This window comes from Marmota monax, unplaced genomic scaffold (assembly GCF_021218885.2).
Source record: "Marmota monax isolate L192 unplaced genomic scaffold, Marmota_monax_Labrador192_F-V1.1 WCK01_AAM20220418_F8-fsc00006, whole genome shotgun sequence".
Taxonomy (NCBI): domain Eukaryota; kingdom Metazoa; phylum Chordata; class Mammalia; order Rodentia; family Sciuridae; genus Marmota; species Marmota monax.
Window position 1 is genome coordinate 23593816 of NW_026693712.1, and position 20988 is coordinate 23614803.

General features: G+C 34.5%; 1 protein-coding gene across 2 annotated transcripts in view; it reads right to left on the minus strand.

Annotated features, from left to right (window-relative positions):
* Man2a1 (mannosidase alpha class 2A member 1) overlaps positions 1–20988 on the minus strand; it is a 179055-nt gene that overhangs the window by 123240 nt on the left and 34827 nt on the right. For both annotated transcript variants that reach the window (XM_046460088.2, XM_058584317.1), the window contains one exon: positions 15362–15533. In XM_046460088.2, the coding sequence (XP_046316044.1) occupies positions 15362–15533 (172 nt within the window). The remainder of the gene's footprint in view (positions 1–15361; positions 15534–20988) is intronic.

Below are 20988 nucleotides of genomic sequence, written 5' to 3' on the forward strand. Positions count from 1 at the left end.
GTGGGGGGGATTACTGGGGATTTAACCCAGGGACAATTTAACACTGAGCTACATTCCCAGCCCTATTTATTTTTTGTATGTTATGACAAGGTCTGAATAAGTTATTTAGGGCCTTGTTAAATTGCAGAGACTGGCCTCAAATGTGCCATTTTCTTGTCTTAGCCTCCTGGGCACGCCACCATTCCCAGGCAGAAAATTTTACTTAGAACAAATACAGGCATTTCAAAGTATTTTTATTCACTTGATGTTTAAAAATCAAATAAATGAACCAATTCTAAAAAAGGCAGAGGAAAATATATCCAAAAACTCATGCCCCTCCAATAAGGTCTATTGCTCTGTTTCTACCAACACACTAATTTCTGGCAAACAATTTTTACATATACACTTCAAGATATTTCCTAATAAATAGGAGATTCAGAGGCAAAGGTGGAAAAGGAAATGAAGGAAACACAGCCCATGGATGTAGCAAAATTCAGAAACTTAGGCATTCTGAAAGTTAACAATACTGGTGTTTCACTTTTTTAAGGTACTGACTTGATTTGTAACTAATTAATGTATTTCTGTGTTTCTATTTCAATGCTAGGGGATTTGATATAAAAAGCTTAATGAAGGAAGTAACTGATCAAAATTAAGCTGAGCATTTCTGTCACTGCTCATTTTGCCTAGGATGCAGAATTTACACTTAAGAATACTGGAGAGCACAAGAAGCAATAAATCATTTTCTGAAAATGTCACTTCTCCCCCTATGTAGACTCATCAGCCATTTGGATTGTGGTGACACACAGGAGGACACACTCAAAGAGCCTTTCTCTCTAATGATGAAATAGTTACAGACAACTTAGTAGCAAACAATGCATCACCTAATAAGCTTCAAAGAATCACAAATTAATTTCAAATGAGACAATGAGTTGAATCTGTAATCACACATTTGGGGAAATATGAAATAACACAAGATGACAAACAGAGTTTTATTCATAAATCTAAAAATTAATTAAAACTCAAAAAGATAGAGGCTCTCAAAAGAATCAATGCATACCCTAAAGACAGTTGCTAATCAGATTTTCTTTTTTGAGGTACCAGGAATTGAACTTTGAGGCACTTGGCCACTGAGCCACATCCCCACCCTTATTTTGTATTTAATTTAGAGACAGAGTCTCACTGAGTTGCTGAGAACCTCACTTATTTCTGCTAATCAGATTAGGGAGATTATCTGTAAGAGAGTAAAAATAAGATTTTTATTTTAAAACTCTTCATAATTGTAGAAACTTGTATTTTTTGAATATTGATGCCTATTAAAGGTTTCGTGTATGAGGAAAAGAAGACAATGAGTTACATCTCATTATTTCTTCCCAATTTCACTTCAGATCTAGCCATTCTTCTTTCAGCTCTCAGTGCATGCTCTCAATCTGCCTAAAACATTTTCCCTTCTAGTACTTGCTTATTTGCACTTATGAATCCACTGCTGACTACCACATCCCACCCAAACGTCACTTAATTTCATAGCATTCATAACAAAAGTGAATTATACATTCGTATTTTGTACTGTCTTTTTCCTCCAACAGACTATAAGCTCCACGAGCACAGCAATCACATCTGTTTCAAGCACCATTTACTCAGTGTTCCTATTTATATAAAAGTGTAAGAAAAGGGTACCAAAAAATGCAAAAGAAAAACAAAGTATATGAAGCAGATATTTCAGAAATAAGTGGCTCCTAAAAATGAAAAGAAATTTAACCTCACTAGGAAATGAAAGTTGAAAACTCAATAAGATGCCACTTTTCACCTATCAGATTAGAAAGATGAAAAAGTTGTATAACATACTGTAACGCCAAGGTTGAACAGAAATAGGTATTCTTAAGTACTGCTAGCAATCTTAAATTGTAAAATGCAAAGATACTTTTCCAGGTTCTCTCAAAAAAAGTCAGAAAATATTTAAAAGTTTTAAAAAATGAAAGTACTATATACACTAAAGATAAAAGATACACTCTATGCATGAGCAAGAGATCAGAAATAAAACTACATGGTAATCAATTGGAAGTAAATAAATTAAGTCCCATTCATTAAATAGACTTTATAAAAGGTTCTCCAAGAAATATGTTTAAAATGCATGGTACAATACCCATTAGGATAGCTATTATTTAAAAAACAGCAAACAAGTGGAAATAAAGAAAGAAATCTGCACAATGCTTGTGGGAACATAAAATGGTACAGCCACTGTGGAAAACAGTACAGGGCTTCCTCAAAAACTTAAATGTAGAATCACCATATGATCTAGCAATCCTACTCTGAGGTACATACACAAAAGGACTAAAATAAAAGACTCAGATATTTGTATATCAATTGTTCATAGCAGCATTATAAAAAAGACAAAAAAGTGGAAGCAACCCAAATGTCCATCAAAGGACAAAAGAATAGACAAAATGTGGTCTCTACATACCATGAAATGTCATGCAGCCTTAGGGAGGAAAGAAGTTCTGATGCATGCTGTAACAGATGAACCTTGAAGACACTGTGCAAGTAAACCAGGCCGACATGGAAGGACAAAAATTGCATAATACCTATTTATGAGATACCTAGAATAATCATATACAGAGAAACAGAAAGTAGAATGGTGGTTGTCAGCAACTGGCGATGTAAGCAGAGAGAAATGGGAATTACTATATAATGGATACAAACTTTTGGTTTGAGATTATGAAAAATTACTAGAAATGGAGGGTGGCGATGGGAAGACAACAGAATTGGAGACTTAAAAATCGTTAAAGGGGTACCTTTAATATTATGCATTTTTGCCACAATAAAAAACAAAGACCCACTCAAAAAAGCACAGTGCAATGTGCCTTATCATCTGTATAATATATGTATGCATATGTGCATATTCAATTCTTTACCTGTACACAAAATAAATGCATCTAGTCAACTAGCTCCAGTAAGAAGAGATAAAGGACAAGGAGACAGAAATGGTTGAGTACTTTATCTTTCATTGTATACTCTTCCTATATATATGGGCTTATATTTTTAAAAAATTTAAAATGTTTCTAAACTTTAAAAGCTATATCCTGATTTCTCCTAAGCACTGAAAACAAAACTGTAGCTTGAAAATGGCCATAATATTTAAGAATATTCCTCAGATGGTTCAATGAATAATTTCTGCAAAGTTTTAATAGGGGATGCAGTCTAATTTAAATACCTCAATGTATAATAAATATGACTTCATTCAAAAAATGTTCATTCATGCCCTTCAGTAGAGGAATGGATAATCAAAATGTGGTATACATACATAATGGAATATTATTTGGCTTTAAAAGAGAATAAAATTATGGCATGTGCAGGTAAATGGATGGAGTTAGAGAATATAATGCTAAGTGAAGTTGGCCAATACCAAAAAAAAAAAAAAAAAAAATGCCAAATGTTTTCTCTGACATAAGGAGGCTGATTCATAATGGGGTTTGGGGGCAGTGGATGATAGAGTCATAGGAGGATTAGATGAACTCTAGATAGGGCAAAGGGGTGGGAGAGGAAGGGAGGGGATATGAGGGTAGAAAAGATTGTGGAATGAGATAGACTTCATTACCCTAAGTACATGTATAAAGAAATAAATGTTGTATCAATATTTTGTGTACAATAAGAGATATGGAAAATTGTGTTCTATATGTGTAATATGAATTGTAATGTATTCTGTCATATATAAGAAATTAGAATAAAAATAAATAAATTTAAAAAATGTTCACTCATCATAAATTGGGGAAACATGTAAGAAGTTAAAGAATAAAATTTTAAAACTCATTCTTAACAACTTACTAAACATGCACAAAGGGTTATGGTTGGCACAGTTTACCATGAATGGGGACATATATCATGTTTATGGGTGTACTATATTTTCTGAGGTATTTTAAATTGAGATCTAACAACATGCAATATGTATGTTCACTCATGAATTCTGACAACTATAATCACTATTCAAAATAATACCCAGAATATTTCCATTAACTCATGAGTTTTCCTATGCCCCTTTCCAAACTATGTCCACCTACTACTCCCCCAAAACATACAATTCTGACATTGTTATTTCTATCATAATAGATCAGTTTAGTCTGCTCTCAGATTTCATTAAGTGGAATCATGCAACATTTATTCTTCTGTGTCTGGCTTTTTTTTTTTCACTTAATATGTTTGTAAGATTCATCCATATTACAATATATTTGAGTAATTCATTATCTTTCATTGCTGTGTAGTATTCCATTGTATGCCACATTTTTATTTTTTATTGGTTGTTCAAAACATTACAAAGCTCTTGACATATCATATTTCATACATTAGATTCAAGTTGGTTATGAACTCCCAATTTTACTCCAAATACAGATTGCAGAATCACATCGGTTACACATCCACATTTTTACATAATGCCCTATTAGTAACTGTTGTATTCTGCTACCTTTCCTATCCTCTACTATCCCCTCTCCCCTCCCCTCCCATCTTCTCTCTCTACCCCATCTACTGTAATTCATTTCTCTCCTTGTTTATTTTCCCATTCCCCTCTTATATGTAGTTTTGTATAACAATGAGGGTCTCCCTCCATTACCATGCAATTTCCCTTTTCTCTCCCTTTCCCTCCCACCTCATGTATCTGTTTAATGTTAATCTTTTCTTCCTGCTCTTCCTCCCTGCTCTGTTCTTAGTTGCTCTCATTATATCAAAGAAGACATTTGGTATTTGTTTTTTAGGGATTGTGTATGCCACATTTTTTAACCCATCATTTTGTTGATGGACATTTGAATTATTTCCAGTTTTGAACTTCTATGAAAAATTATTCTACAAAAATATCTATACAGGGCTGGGTTGTGGCTCAGTGATACAGCGCTTGCCTAACACATATGAGGCACCGGGTTTGATACTCAGCACCACATAAAAATAGATACATAAAATAAAGAGATTGTGTTCATCTACAACTAAAAATAAAAAATACATAAAAAAGAAAGTCATCCATTTTATGTTCCCATGAGCAGTAAGAGTGTACATTCTTTGCTATCACCAGTAGATTTTTTATTTCAGCCATTCTAAAGGGGTCAAAGACAATACCTCATAGAAGTTTTCATTTGTGGCCATCTCCCTGATGGCCACACATTACCCAGTCTCTACACACACACATCTGGGTCCTGCTGTTGCAGAGTAATAAACTTCAGGGTTTTGGGCATGTAATGCCTCTGGGCTAATCCCTGGCCCGTAACCACAACTCTCTTCAGGTAACCTGAAATTTCTTCCCTACACTCTGACACCCCTTTCTTTGTCATCCTTCAGGTTTCTACTTGAATACGACTTGCTTCCAAAACCCCCTTCTTGCTCCATAGAAGAAAACATTCTATTGTAATCCTGTGCTTAATTACATATCTTGCCTGTTCTTCCCTGAGGGCTGGGATCAGGTCAGTCTTGCTCACCTGTTATTGCTGAATGCATGGTGGAGCAAATGAGAGAAGGCTTTGGAGATAAAGTAATATTTCAGCTGAGTCTCCGGAAATTAAAAGGACTAACATTATTCAGTTCATAAAAGGGTAAAAAAAATCCAAAAGAACACATGGACAAATTCCTGAACAGCATAAAACAGCATGTGTACAAGGTACCCACATGGATGGCTCAATACTCATCCTATGGAAGAGGAGGCAGGAAGTGACTGGGGACAAAGGTGGATAAGTAGGGGGGCTCTGAATAAAAAAGTCAGTTTGTGTCAGGCAGAGAAAATTAGTCTGCAACTTTTGACACTGAAGTATAATTGCAACTTAAGCGCATAGAAAAAACATCATCAGACTCAAATATATTGAAAAACCCAATGGTGAAACGGAGGATGCTCTGAAATAGCGCAACTAGACTCAGGGAGATCATCTGGTAGTCTTCACAACAGAAAGAAAAAGAGGGCTGGGGTTGTGGCTCAGTGGTAGAATGCTTACCTAGCATGTGTGAGGCACTGGGTTGGATGCCCAGCACCACATAAAAATAAATAAATAAAGGTACTGTGTCCATCTACAACTTAAGAAAAAAAAATTTTTTAAAAAAAAGAACAAGAGCAACAGGGATGAAAATGAGGGTCCAGGGCCCAGAGTTACTATAGAGGGAAAACTGACAAGGTTCAAGTACTGACTGGATGTGGGAAAAATGGCAGGCCAAAAGGCAGAGGATCATAGGAGTTAGGAGCACCAATTCTGCAGCAAGGGTGCCTGGCTCTGGTTCTAACTCCATGTCAGCTGGGTAACTTTTAGTTTTGTTCTTTAACTTCAATGCCTCAGTTTTCCCAACAGGAGAATAAGGATAATAAAGGAACTTAAAGTGAATGCTAGGGGATTTACTAAAAAATATATATAAGTGCTTGGAACATGTCTTGGGTTCACAGCATACCCTCAAATGTGAGCTCCTACCAGTACATTAACCAGGGAAAAAGAAAGAAGTCTAGGTTGGAGTTTGAGATCTGGGAGTAGACTGAATGCTAAGTAATTTAAATAATAATGTGGACAAGCATGCAAAATGAAGAGAATGGGGAGGGGGGTTACCCCACAGGCAAGAGCAGGACACTTAGCAAATGAGGAGAGAAGAAAATCAGAGCAAGTTATTTTAGACCATGGTACATTGCTATGATCCCTCTGATGAAATGTTAAGTACCTTTAGGCTGTAAACTCAATCCAACTCTGTACTGATTCTGAACTTCACAAGACACACTAACTTCTCATTGCTTTGTAAATTTTATAACAGCCTTTGGTTAAATACCATAAAATCTGACCTGTATAAAACATATAATAAATTAGTCTGTATAAGAACATTAACAGTCCATTTGTTTTCAGGAAAATACAAAATATACATAGGAGAAGTTGGATTCTTATTATTTAAGAAACTAACATCAAGTATTTCTCTGATTCCAAAAAATATAGTTGAGAGGACTGAGTGAAAAGTTCACTTACATATGAACCTTAAAAAGATACAAGAGGATGGTTAGAGATTAGATGAATAAAAAGTCTGCATTCTTAGAAACAAAATGAAAGGCAGAAATGTGGTGAAGATACAAAGTCTACTAAGTAATGGATACAACTGGAGCTTATTTCACATCAAAATGTGACAGAAAGAAGCTGGTCAAGATTTCTGAGATCATGCAAAGTGTTCTAGGTTCTAACCATTCAGTGGGTTTTTCCAACAACTACTGGCATCAAGGGCAGAAGCAAATGCAATGTAAAAACTGTTTTAGTATCTCAGAGCCCAGAGAGAAACAACAAATGTGAAATATGGTGGATGCTAGTCAAAGGAAATGCTAAGGGTAATGTTTTAGCAGCTTGACTCTGAGGTCACATTTTGATGTATTATGAACATTATGCAGTATTTAACTGCATTTAGCCAAAAATATCCAAATATGAAGCCTAAAAAGTAAATAAAACGAGCATATACAGAAAATGTGCTGATTACTTCATGAAAGGCAGTTTCTTTTAAATCCACTGGAATGTGTTACAAACAGGGGCCATGACTATAATTGATTAAATTATTTTGAGCCACCAAAAAAGAGAGAGAGAGAGAGAGAGAGAGAGAGAGAGATAGAAAAGCTAGATGTTGTTTGCACGGATCTCTCTTTAGTTAACTAGATTTTCACTTTTAAAGGCTTATAAAGCTAAATACTGCTGCCGCATGAGGGAAGAATCAAACAAGTCATTGCTAGAATAGATTATGGGGATCACTTGAGTTATGTTTTTGTTACGTTCCCACAATCAATTGGTATTCTTCAGGGACAGTGAAAGCTTAGGTGGAACTCTGCTGGAATTACAAATTCAGCTCTGCAATAGCTAGTTTGCAAATTCAGGTACAGACATTTAATCCATAGCTCATCTTCAAAAAGGGAAAAACAAGCCATTGTATAAGCAATACACTAGTTGTCAAAAAAAAAAAAAAAAAAAAAAGATTCTATTGGTAATGCCCCTTAGAACAAGCTAAGAACTTTAATTAAGGGGAGCGAATACAAAATACAAACATCTAATAAGTTTTCCCCAGTATTTATACATGTTGCCTACATTTAGGTAACTAACTCTAAGAATGTTTTGTTCAAGTAAGAAAAACAATTGCTATTATCCTAGATCCACAGATAAATGTAATAAATGAACAAAAGTGAATGATTATAGCCAGAACAGAGAGAACTTTAAGCGAATCTTGACAACAACAGCAAAAAAGCTCAATGTCCTAGTGTAGCTATAAAATAAACTTTTATTCAAGAAAAATGGTGCACACCCTACCCCCCCACACACCCCCACAAGTCTTGCCATCCTCTATCCTTAGCATTGCATTGAATCATATGAGGAACTTCCATTTTTGTACATCAAAAGTGGTCAAATATTGGCAACTGTATACAGTTCAACCTAAGTAAAATGGCCAACAAAAACAAAATAAAAAGAGAGAAACCTGCACTCAGGTAGAATCAAGAGAAGTGAAATAGGACAGAGGAGGCTGGACACCAAGGAATAGCAGGAAGCAGATTTATTGACAGCACCTGGGTTCAAAAGGGGGGCTTTTTGCCTCCATCAAATCACCCCTCTGAACCCTGAGTTCAGAAATTTTAGAACTTTATACCCAGTATGTAAGGGGAGGGGCTCAGAGCCTCACAATCTGAGGAAGTTTACATAAAAGCAACTTTTTTCACTGTTCTGGGCACCCAATTCAGGCCAAGGACACTCTCTGTGAAAATCAGTGTCTGGGAAAGGGAGTGTTCTCCTCTCCTTTTTTTTTTTTTTTTTTTTTTAATTTTTTTTTTAGTTGTAGATGGACACAATATCTTTATTTATTTTTATGTGGTGCTAAGGATTGAACCCAGTGCCCCACAAATGTGAGACGGGCATCCTACCACTGAGCTATAACCCCAATCCATCCCCCTCCTCTTTTTTTCCCACCACCTGGCTCCAAAGGGCATGACTGTAGTCAGTCCTTTGAGATGCAAAAGCCTCTGTGTAGGCTCCAGACCAAGGCTGGAGGCCTTGAGTCCCTCACTCTGTCTCTGCAAAGATATCCTCCACCTGAAAACTATGTTGTAAAAATTCTTGCTGATAGTCTAAGAACAACTATGCTAAACAGAATTTCTGAGGGTCTCTGGAGAAGTTTAGTTATGGCAGGGGTCTTCTGGGTGGGGGTCTCTGGCCTCCCTCAGAAGGAGATCATCCACATGTCCTAAAATTGGCAGCATTTCTGACAATGTAGGTGAAACTGTACAGAATTCAGCAAGAACTGATCCATAGCTGCCCAGTATGAAAATCAGTATGGAGTCTCAAGTCATAAATGGAGAAGATTCTGAGATTCTGGCTACAGCCCCTGGTTTGGAAAGCTAACTGCAGAGGCAAAGCTCACTAACCATAGTTCCTACCAGGCAGCTCCCTGATGCAGCCTTGCTGGAAGGAAGCCAAGCATGGCCTCCTCCTATCAAACACAGCAGGCAGAAAGCCTAGTTTCCTGACTGGACTTTTTGGCCTCTGTGAAGAACAATCTTCACACCTTCTACCTAACGTACAGGCCAAGTCAAAAGAGAACTAGATGCAGAAAGTCAGCACCAGGCACAGCAATTTCACCAAAGAAAGACATTCATAGATGGGACATTCCTTCTCCAGATCGTCTCACAGCTCCAGTTCATCTCTTCCCCTCCCCCAATCCTATTTAATAACCTTGGCACCTTCCCCAACTGTTAGATGCAGGAAGTTCATGTACTCCTCCAGGAACTAGTTCTCCAACAAGGGAACTACGGAGGAATGTATCAGCTATCTGTTTAATTTGCAAGCAACACTAACTGGAAACAAAATGTACTGGGGGATGTTACTGGGCACCAAGAATTGAGGGCAAGGCTAAAAGTCCAGGATAAACAAAGGGCTGGAGGAAAGTGAGATCATATGGCAGGGGCAAAAGGGACCAGGTCAAAGAACAAGAGTCTCATAAATGCAAGGTGCTATGTGCTATGAGAAAGGGCTTGCAAACTTCTCTTCATACCTGCTCCCCTCCTTTCCATCTGTCAGCCCTCACTTCACTCTGTACAGATGAAAATCCTGGGAATTAATATGCTGATTAACGGTGTGTAGGTCACAGCTGACTTGTCTGATTTCAGGGCAGGAAGATGGAGGATCTGACCTCTCTGCATGAAAAACCATTTTCAAAAGGAAACTAGTGGAGTGAATGCCAATCTACCAGTAATAACAAATTCAGCAAGAAAAGGGTTTTTATATTCAATATATTCAGCATATATTTGGTTAGAAAAGGAAAGGCTTTCAAGCAAGATACATTAGGTATGAGTTAAGTTGTTTTGCTCAAGAATGAAAAAGGGAAAATACTTGGACTTATGGACAATAATACAAAGAACACAGAAATAAAGTTAAAACAAAGCATTTAAAGCCAGGAAAGAATAGACTCACTACCAGGGAGTGAATTAGGAGGGAGTTGGGGAATCCTTGAGAAGAATCTCGCAAAAGACAGCAAACATATTAAAAAAAAAAAAAAAAAAAAAAACTGCATATGTAAAAGAGGCTAAACCCAATAAATAGACAATTGACTTCTAAAACAAATGAAAAGAAAGCAGCAGTCAGGAAGTGCAGAAAGTATGTTGAAGAAATTTTAAACTGATAGATGGAAAACTGAGTGAAAAATTATACATACCTAAAAATATAACTTGGTGAAATTTTATTTATTTATTTTTTATGTGGTGCTGAGGATTGAACCCAGTGGTGACTCACCCGTGCTAGGGGAGTACTCTACAACTGAGCCACAACCCCAGCCCATAACTTGGTGAAAATTTAGCACCTCATGGATAAACATTTTTTAATCCTAAATGCACATGAGCAGAGGGTACAAAAAGTTATCTTCAATTGAGCATTATATAAGAAGACTCCTTAAAGATAAATCACAAACATAAATTTTATATAATTATTAAAAAATAAAATTCTTGAGTTAACTTCAGAAATAAAAATTCCATAAGGGCCCCCCAAAAATATTCCAAATGAAAAATAAAAGCTAAAACAATAAAAGGCTATGGTTGTGGCTCAGAGGTAGAGCATATGCCTAGCACATGCAAGGTACTGAGTTCAATCCTCAGCACCACATAAAAATAAAGAAAATAAAGGTATTGTTTCCAAATACAAATAATAATATAATAATAATAATATCCAATAATATGTACTGGGGGTTTTAAAATGTTTCATGCATGTGTTGAGCATCTTATTTGTTTTAATTCAATCCTCAATAAAAGACCAAATAAAATGAATTCCGATATTATCTTCATTTGACAAATAAAGGAACTATGGCACAGAGGTTAAGAAACTTACCCAAAATTACAGGGTCACTGAGAGTTGCCAGGGTTTGAACCCAGGCAGTCTGGATCCCATCACCAGCCTTTTGAACTACCATTCAAAATTGGCTGTCCTTACAGTAAAAAAGAGTAGCACAGATCAGGCAAACTAAAACAAATGAACAACAACAAAAAAGAGTAGTTGTGGTAGTAATGTTGACCATTAAAAGGAGAAGACTGTAGTTTGTCAATAGGGATAGATACAATTTATGATGAAGAACAGAAATACCAGAGTGCCCAGAACCTTGCAATTCCTGCTCCATAGTTTACATCCAGGAAATGTCTGTTGAATGAATAAACAAATGAGGTAGTAAAGATCCAAACAGATCAGGCACGAAATAAAGGAGAAAAAAAAAAAAAAAAACAAGAGGAAGCTGACAAGAGAATGTTAGCAAAAAGTAAATACAGCCAGTTCTGCTATAGACACTTGTTTTAGAAATGGGAATTTGTTCCAAAGTGATTGATTTTATTAGGAAAAAAATTTTTCATTTTTGATATGCAATTTAGTCCCAGAGAAACACCAGGTGAAGGCAGATAACTATCCAAATGAACTGAGCCCTGGGAATACACACATGTGCATGCTGCAAACATCAACCAGCTCCTTCAGTTCATCATGTGTTATGATTCACACTCCTCCACACCTGCTGTGCAACTTTCCATCAGATTTCAAGAAACAACACTTACACCACCATTTCACAGTAACACACAATCTATACTTTTTCCAACACCCACTTTCACAAACAAATATCAGATCTTTTTCAAGGTAAACGGATACATTTATTGTAGCATTTATGCATGTCTTAGTTTAATACATGTAAAACTGGACAAGCACTTTTATTAGGTTTCCTTTTTTAGGATCTTTGTGAGCACAAATCACTGATGAAATTCTACAGTGCTATGCACCCTAACCTCATTTTTTTCCACAAGCACTGTGATTTTATTGCATGACTGTGCATACACAGTGATTTTTTTTTAAAGAATGAATATGTTGCATGATAGCAGAATTAACTATACACAGATGAAAACAGTATTTTTAAAATACTGAATTAGCAGATACCCATCAAAATGCACATTCTACCAACACCTCCTCTTTAAGTACCATTAGAAGGTTCATCAATATTGTTCACATATTAAGTCACAAAGAAAAACTCAAAATACTCTAAAGAATAAAAAGCACACAGTTCATACTCTCTGACCATAAGACATTAAAGCAAGTTTTTAACAAAGTAAAGCAGGAAAAAAGAGCATTTTTAAAATAAAATTATTTTTCTAGTCAAAGAGAAAATGGTAAGTACAGCTGCAGAATACTTACGAAAAAAATACAATAATGACAAAATTACATGTAAAAATGTAAAAGCTAGTTATAACAGTGCTAAAAAGGACAGATAGAGGTACATTTCTTATTAAAATAAATGGATTGGCCCATTTAACATTAGTGAAAGCAGGCAGAAGAAATTAGGAAAGATGAAAGCAGAAAGGTCAAAGTTAAAAACCACAAAAATACAAATAGATTCTGAGGGAAGTGGGAGCAGGTGAAAACCAATAAAATAAGTGAAAGCTTTAGCTAGTCTATTAAAGATGAAGGAAAAAAATCAGAAAATAAGTAATAAAAAAAGCAAACAATAAGTACAGATGAAATAAATCCTTAAAAATCTAAAAAAAAATCAATAGAATTTCTATAAAATTATCTTGTTTTAGAAAATATAAAATGTTATTTGTATATAAGGAGTAATGTAAGATCTAAACAAACAAAAGCATTTTTATATCTTAAAACTTAGTCAAACCAAAAAAAGTTCCATGTAGTTTTTTAAATATTTTTTTAGATGTTGATGGACCTTTATTTTATTCATTTATTTATATGTGGTGCTGAGAATTGAACCCAGTGCCTTACACATGCTAGGCAAGTGCTCTACCACTGAGCCACAACTCCAGACCTTCATGTAGTTTTACAAGATAATTCTTAAATTTTAAAAGCTTGCCAACTAGTAGGTAGCTAGAGCTAAACTAAAGATTTAGAAGCCAGGCGCTGTGGCACAAGTTTGGAATCCAGTGACTCTGGGAAGCTGAGGCAGGAGAATCACAAGTTTGATGCCAGCCTCAATAACTTAGGCCCTAAGCAAAATAGCAAGACCTTATCCCAAAATAAAAGATAAAAAGGGCTGGGGAAGTGACTCAGTGGTTAAGCACCCCTAGATTCAATACCCACTACTGAAAAATAAAAATAAGGCTTCAGAAATGTTATGATTGGCTGTGTATTTGTGCATTTGTGTGTATGTACATGTGCATACACCTATGTATGTTAATCTAAATTAGCTGCTAACATTTCAATTTAAAAAGTAATACACAACACTTTGGAATTCTAGTTTATCTTGGGTAACTGGAGGAAATGTCCAGATAACACATATCTAGAGTAGAAGAGTGGCTAGCCACTTTGGCTATGGTGGATACTCAGCTTATCCTGGTACCTCCAGAGTCTACATGCTCCAATTAATGATAGAAGTCATAGAAGTCAGTTCTCCCTAAAATTGTCATTGGATGTTTATGCCAATTTCCATCAAAATCCAAAGATTTTTTTTTATGGAGTAGGAGGAACTTAATAAATTAATTATAAAGCTGTTTGAGAAAATTAAATGGTCATTCATTAAAATAATCTTTCAATATAGAAAGACAAGAGAAGACTGAAAGTATCTAGGGAAATATATCATAAAACCATAACAATTAAAAGTCAAACAGAGGGGCTGGGGTGGTGGTTCAGTGGTAGAGAGTCTGCCTAGCACATGTGAGGCACTGGGTTCAATCCTCAGCACCACATAAAAATAAAAAAATAAAATAAATGTATTGTGTCCATCTACAACTAAAAAAATATACATACATATTTAAAAAAAAAAGTTAAACAGTAAAGTCCATGAAACAGGTCAAGATGCCCAGAAATCAGCACATATTTAAACAGAATAAAGATGGCACTTCAAATCAGTAGAAAAGGATGGATTATTTAAATCTTATTTAAATAAATCTTATTTAAATAAATCTTATTTAAATCTTTAAGCAGCAAAGCATGTGAAGGCACAATGTTTGGAAGTAGAAAGCCCAGGCTGGATGGAATACTAGTGCTGCCATGTTTAGCAGAGTGACGTCAATGAATCAGTGTCTTTATCTGTAAAATGAGGATAATGATCATACCTACTTCACAAAACAGTTGAAAGGATTGTTAGTTATAATTTGTAAAGTGCTTAGAACAGTGACAGATGCAGTCAGTGCTATATAAATGTTAAATAGATAAAATAATCCATAATTGGTGATCAGAGAACCACCTGTCACTATATAGAAGGACATAAATTTGGAGTTTTTTTTTTAAAAAAAAGGAACTAGAGAAAAAAGGAACTATTTATCTAAACTGTAGACTGGGGAAGATCTTCCTAATTACAAAAGCAAAAGCAATATCACAAGAAAACAGACTAACAGACTTGACTACACGAAAATTTTAAGTCTGTATGTTAAAGATTAATAATTAACAAAAACTTCAGAAAAATATATATCTAAAAGTGAATAAGAAAAAGTATAATCAAGCAAGTCACAAAAAATTTAGTTTCTAAGAGAAATATGCAACACTGATAGCAATCAAAAATGCAAATTAAAATATTTTTCAACAAATTGACCAAGTTTTTCAAAAATTATATTGTTGACCAATAAGCTGAGGAGTTTGTACATTTCTACACAGAAGATTGAAAGATTAATTGAAATAACTTTTCTAGAAATCACTCTGATGATATGCTATAAAAAATTTAAATATTAAGCCCCTTTGACCTAGAAATTCCATTTCTAGGATAAAGTTGGAATAAGAATTTCAATGGAAACGTTTCAATTCTTTTTTTTTAAAAGATGAATCAAAACCAATTGAAAAAAAGAATATAAAGACATAAAAGTTTCAGAAATAAGGCTAAAAATTCACCTTCTAAAAATTTAACACTTGTTTCACTATACAATTAATCATTAATACTACCAAATTTTAAAAAAAGCTTTAAAACAAACCTTTTAACAGCTTCCTTCTTCTGAGTATCTACAATATCCCACCATTTTGAAAGGTAAGAGATTTCAGACCACATAAATTTCCGACTTGAGTCTTCTTTCAGCTTTATGACCATGTTATTAAAAATATAATGAGTCTTTTCTCTAAAGTATTCATTGAAAGTCTTCAACCAACCTAAACCAAGACACAAATATACCACAAAGGTCTGATTCACATGTCTGATTACAACTCATTCACATTCCACTGCATTACCTTTGGACATCTTTAGATGTTTCATTCATAAAAAGATATATTTAAAATTTTAACCAGTGTTTTCAATTAATTAAATTCCATTTTAGTTGACATAAGACTCAAAAACCCCATGAATACTGAAACAATAAAACACTCCCTAAAAACTGCACAAAAATTCAGGAAGAAAAATGAAAAATAAGATGACTTGGAGCCAAAAAGCAGTTATTTATGCCTAAACAGTTAATTTAATTACTTATCTCTAGTTTAAGAAATTTTTTTAATTTTAAAAATCTAAATAAACAGTGTTAACAAACTGACACTCCCTTCCTATAATATATATCAAAACTGTATCCTCTCATGCCACATCTAAAATTTCCCACCCATCAAACAAGTTAAAATAAGACAAACAAAATCACAAGTATAAACTAAAATCTAAAAGTTAGCAGCAGAGCAATAAGTTAAATACATACAGTACTGACATGGATATTAGGAAGAAGAATTCTCCCCCAAACAGGCATTTGTTCCCAAAGACTGTCCATTATTCTTTTTTTTTTTTTATGAAGCACAAAACGTCACTAATCAAACACCAAACTGTATACATCTATGCATATTTTTTCTAAATAAAAGAAAATCACAGGTATTGAAAATTTGATTCTCTGAATTTTTTTTACTACTTTTCAAATATCATAGAAATTTAGACCGAAAACATTAGCAATTTCATTATAAGAAACATTTTTAACAAGACCTCACAGGTCCAAGCATAGCATATAATTAAAATGGTCATGGCAAAAATATAACACTGCCACAGATTTCACCTGTAAGCAAAGTGGACCCCCTGGAAAATGACGTATTTTCATCTATAAAATATTTTTTCCCAAGTCTAAGTTCTAAGATTTTTATTTAATGAGTTTCTTACTTTTAAAATTTATATTTTAAACTGTGGAAAAAGCATGTAGCATAAATCATCTATGAAATCTTACAGGAAGGAAAGTTTCTATACATCCAAGCTGAACTACCACTCATTTGCTTCCAAACATCATACATGTAAGGGAACTAAAAGATAAGGTGCCCAAATGACTGTCTATGATTAACAGTCAGTGTATATTGAATCTGCTAGCAAACAATGTGCACTTTTGAAAGGGCATTGCAGCTGTGATTGTATTTATCCTTCTTGCTTTAACTCATTCACTCTACAATTATTTACTGAGCACCTACAATATGACAGGTATGATGCTGGATAAGCCAAACAGGAAGAGTGTGAAATATCCTTTATAGGACCCCTTCCTGATCTTGAGCCATTTTTAAATTGGTTTTGTTACCAAAACAAGGTTCCTGGATAATTTAAGTTTTCCATGTTTAATTAAAAAGCTATACCTTTAGAAAAACTCTAATTTATCTCACAAAATAATGATTTGCAAAGAATTCCATCTTGCTTCATGGAGGTATTAACCTAGAGCTCTGCCCCATAACAACCACGCCCAAATCCACATCTGGATTCCCAGAGATGGGCAAAGAAAATCCAAACTACCCTTAAGTGGGGATTCCCTAAATTCCCACTGTCCATGCCAACACCATTGAGTTTAGAAACATCAAGTACATAGAACTGAGCTTTGGACAAACATTAGCTGCTATTATTTTGACTATCAGCATTATCATCATCAGTCTTCAACTGTGCTTTTCCCACTGGTACAATTAAACCAGGTAAAGGAGAAATAAAAAAGACATTTCTAACACCTAATTTTTAAAAGTATATAATTAAAATATTTAAATTGTCTATATCTTATTAGTTGCCACAAATTTAGTTTACATCAAATTCAATCCTTACCCTTGTAATGGGCTAAACTGTGTCATATGTTAAAGACCTACTACCACCTCAGAATGTAACTATATTTGGAGATAAAGTCTTTAAAGAGGTAAATCCCAAAATGACTGGTACCCTTATAAAAAGAGGAGATTAGGGCACCGACACACAGAAGGAAGACCATGAGAAGACAAAGAGAAGATGGACATTTACAAGCCAGGGAGAGAGAAGCCCCCAAAGAAACCAATCCTGACACCTTGATCTTGGACTTCTATCCTCCAGAACTATAAGAAAATAAACCTCAGCTGTTTAAACTCCCTCATAGCTCAGGGTAGTTTGTTACAGTAGCCATGGTAAACTAACGCAGTTCTGGAAGAAATTAGTGTTATTACCAGCCCCACAAAAAAGACTGCAATGCAGAGACAATTTATCAAGCACCATCTTCACATTTAGTATTCTATATCTACCTACTTATTACAAGCTGAATTCCAATGTAGATAAGCAAATTTATTTCTGCACCATACTCTTATTATATATGTGTAACAAGAACCATGTAAATTACCTAAATGGCTTTGTTAGAATTATCTTTAAGACAACATGTGTGTCTTTTATCTAAACTTTAGCAACGGTCAAAACTAATTCCTAATTATTTTTCTATTAACCAAATTAAAGAACTATGAGCAGTGGAATGCCTCTATACATAATTTAATAGAAAAACTCCAAAAATCTAGCTTGGCAAATTTAAAAGGACTAATCTTTATAAAGATAAATAAGTAAAAGGTTTTCTTAAAATATAACTATTTAATTTCAACAATTATAATTTCTTATGAACTAAGATCATTTCAAAGACTCATAAACTCATAAGGGTTTTCAGAGAGGAATCACAGTGACTGATTAATCCATTTTGCCTTCAACACTTCATTTGCCCTTCAACAATCATGTAGAAAATATGTCAAAGATATTTACATGAACCAAAATACAAGCTCAGAGATGTCAACTTAAAAGCCTTCCATAAAACTCATCTATAATAGATACTAATACCACTACAATACAGCACAATTAATGAAGAATGAACTGAAAGATAGCCTCTTGCAAGCTTCCAATATTGAGTAATATAACAGTAAATTAGTTTTTATTGCTGTTATACAATAGAGTAATCAAGTATTCCCTTTTTCACTGAATTGGTTCTTGCTTTTTCTAAATCACTGTAAAAACTACAATTGTATATTAACATGAGACCAATCAGACAGTATTTTATGAAAAGTTGTATGGGATGAATTCTTGTGACATAAAATTATATTCCTATCTCTAGATTTAATAATCTTAGGACATTGAGTTGCAAGCTGATTTACTTAAGTGGACAATTCAGTTTCTTTTTTTTTTTTTTTTTCATTCCCTTGAATACACTTAGAAATTGAACCAGGGCTACAACAGCATTAAAAATACCTTTCAATTTATTCTTTTTCATTCTAACCACCCTACAACCCACAAAAGAGCTAATAGATGTTTTAAACAAGTGGAGAAATGTCTAAAATAATAAGTGAATAATTAGAAATTCCACAAAGCAGGTTTAAATCCAAATTCAGCACACTGTTTTTTAAGTTCTAAAGTAAAATACTTACAAAGTTGAAAATTCTATTGCCTATTTTAAATGTGCAAAAACAATTAGTACCTATAATTACTCATTGATAAATCACTATTTTTAAATTTTGGACTCTTGATTATAGCTTAGAATCTGTGGAGATCTGATCTTCTTAAGGAACACTTTTTTTTTTTTTTTTTTTTTTTTTTGCAGGGTGGGGTACATGAGCATGAACAATATTATCCTGAGTACCTAGACAAGAAGTATCTGGCCCTGATTTAGAAGGATCTCCCCATTTGTCCTCCAACCACACCACTTTACACAGGATAAATCCATAGGCTAAAGAACTTGCCCACCCAGAGCCTGTCATGCTCTCCAAGTACCAAGGCTCAGACATTTGTGTCCAAATAGCACCAAGCTGGTTTCTTCAGCCTACATTGAACCTGCAACTGGAACCTCCCTACCCAAGCAGGGCCAAGAGGCTGCAGTTTGTTGGGGTGTGGACAGAACACTGTGGTGTCTGCAAGCAAAGCTCCTCCTGGTTTGGGACAAGGCCAGGTCTGGGAGGAAAGGGTACTAGACTACTCCCAAGGTAGACTCTTCCCATATATACCATCACACTCCAGTGGGAATGTGGAGCCTAAGCAGTCTAAAGAGTAAAGCTACACTTGGTCTTCCAGATCACAAAGGGATTTCTATTTTTCTTTTTTTGTTTTAAGCCATCTATTGTTTTGACTTTTGACTTTTAAATATTGAGAAGCAGGGTATGTGAGTCTCTTTGTACTTCTGCCCCAGATCTACAAATTTTTGAAGCAGGCCCGGGCATACTATAACCCAAAGTTCAACTCAGTCATTTTCATGAATCTAGCACCTACTGCAAACCTACACAAGAGTTCAGTAAATAAGTACCTGAGAGATGAATGAAATGTATGACCAAAAGGACTGGGAGGCGAGGTGGAGGGTGTCGGGGGAAGGCATGGAGGAATAGAAATGCAAATTTAGTACTTCAACTAGAAATGAAACCAAAGGTAAAAGATATTATACTATAGCTTGAGTATATTCACTCTATTCTGAGGCCAACCTAATTATCTTTGTCCTTTAGGTTTCTACAATATTAATAATTAAAAAGGCCCTGTCAGTCCTAAGATGATTTAAAACACTGATCCCTGAAGATGCACACTCCCACCAAAAACAGCACTGTTATATCATTGTGATTTTGGCTGCATCAATAATGTTTTTTAATGAGAACATTAATTCCACTCAAAAGTTAAACTGGTGCCAACTTCTGAGAAGGCATGAAAAGATTTTGAGTAAAAAAATAATTATATTCAGTTAAGTAACAAATTGATAACAAATATTTAAAACATCAAAAGTAAGCTTTAAGCTCTTTCAATTTGAGAGTATTCTCAAATTTAAAAATAAATATAAATAGGCTTATAAAGCAAGCTTCCTTATTATAGTCATTGAGCTATTCTCTAGAAGCAAATTATCAACAGGTTTCTTCCATCACTGGTGGATCCTTCAATATTCAATCACAACATCCAGTCTTATACTTAAGGGGTGACCTATAATCTTAATTGGTATTACTATTACTCAAATATGCTCCTTATTAATTTTAATTCCAAGGTTTCTCTTGTAAGTTAGGTTTGCTTCTCCACCCTGATAAACTGTGAAAGAGTTTTAATTAACATTCTAGTTTATTCATTCAAAGATGTACTGAGCATCTAATAAGCACAAGTAATAAAGCAAAGCTAAATGAACATAGATTCTACAGTGAAAATATGAACAAACTGCTGTGGAAATACATACATACATACATACACACATACATACATACATAAATAACCAGAAGAGTAGAAGAGAGATTTCAGTCTTAGATTAGTTATCAGCTGGATACAGAGAATAACATAATCCTTTAAAGTATATATTAATTTCAGGTGCAGGAGGCAGTTGGGTACAACTGCACTGTAGGATACATGGTAGAAATAGGAAGATAATAAAATGAAAAATAGAAG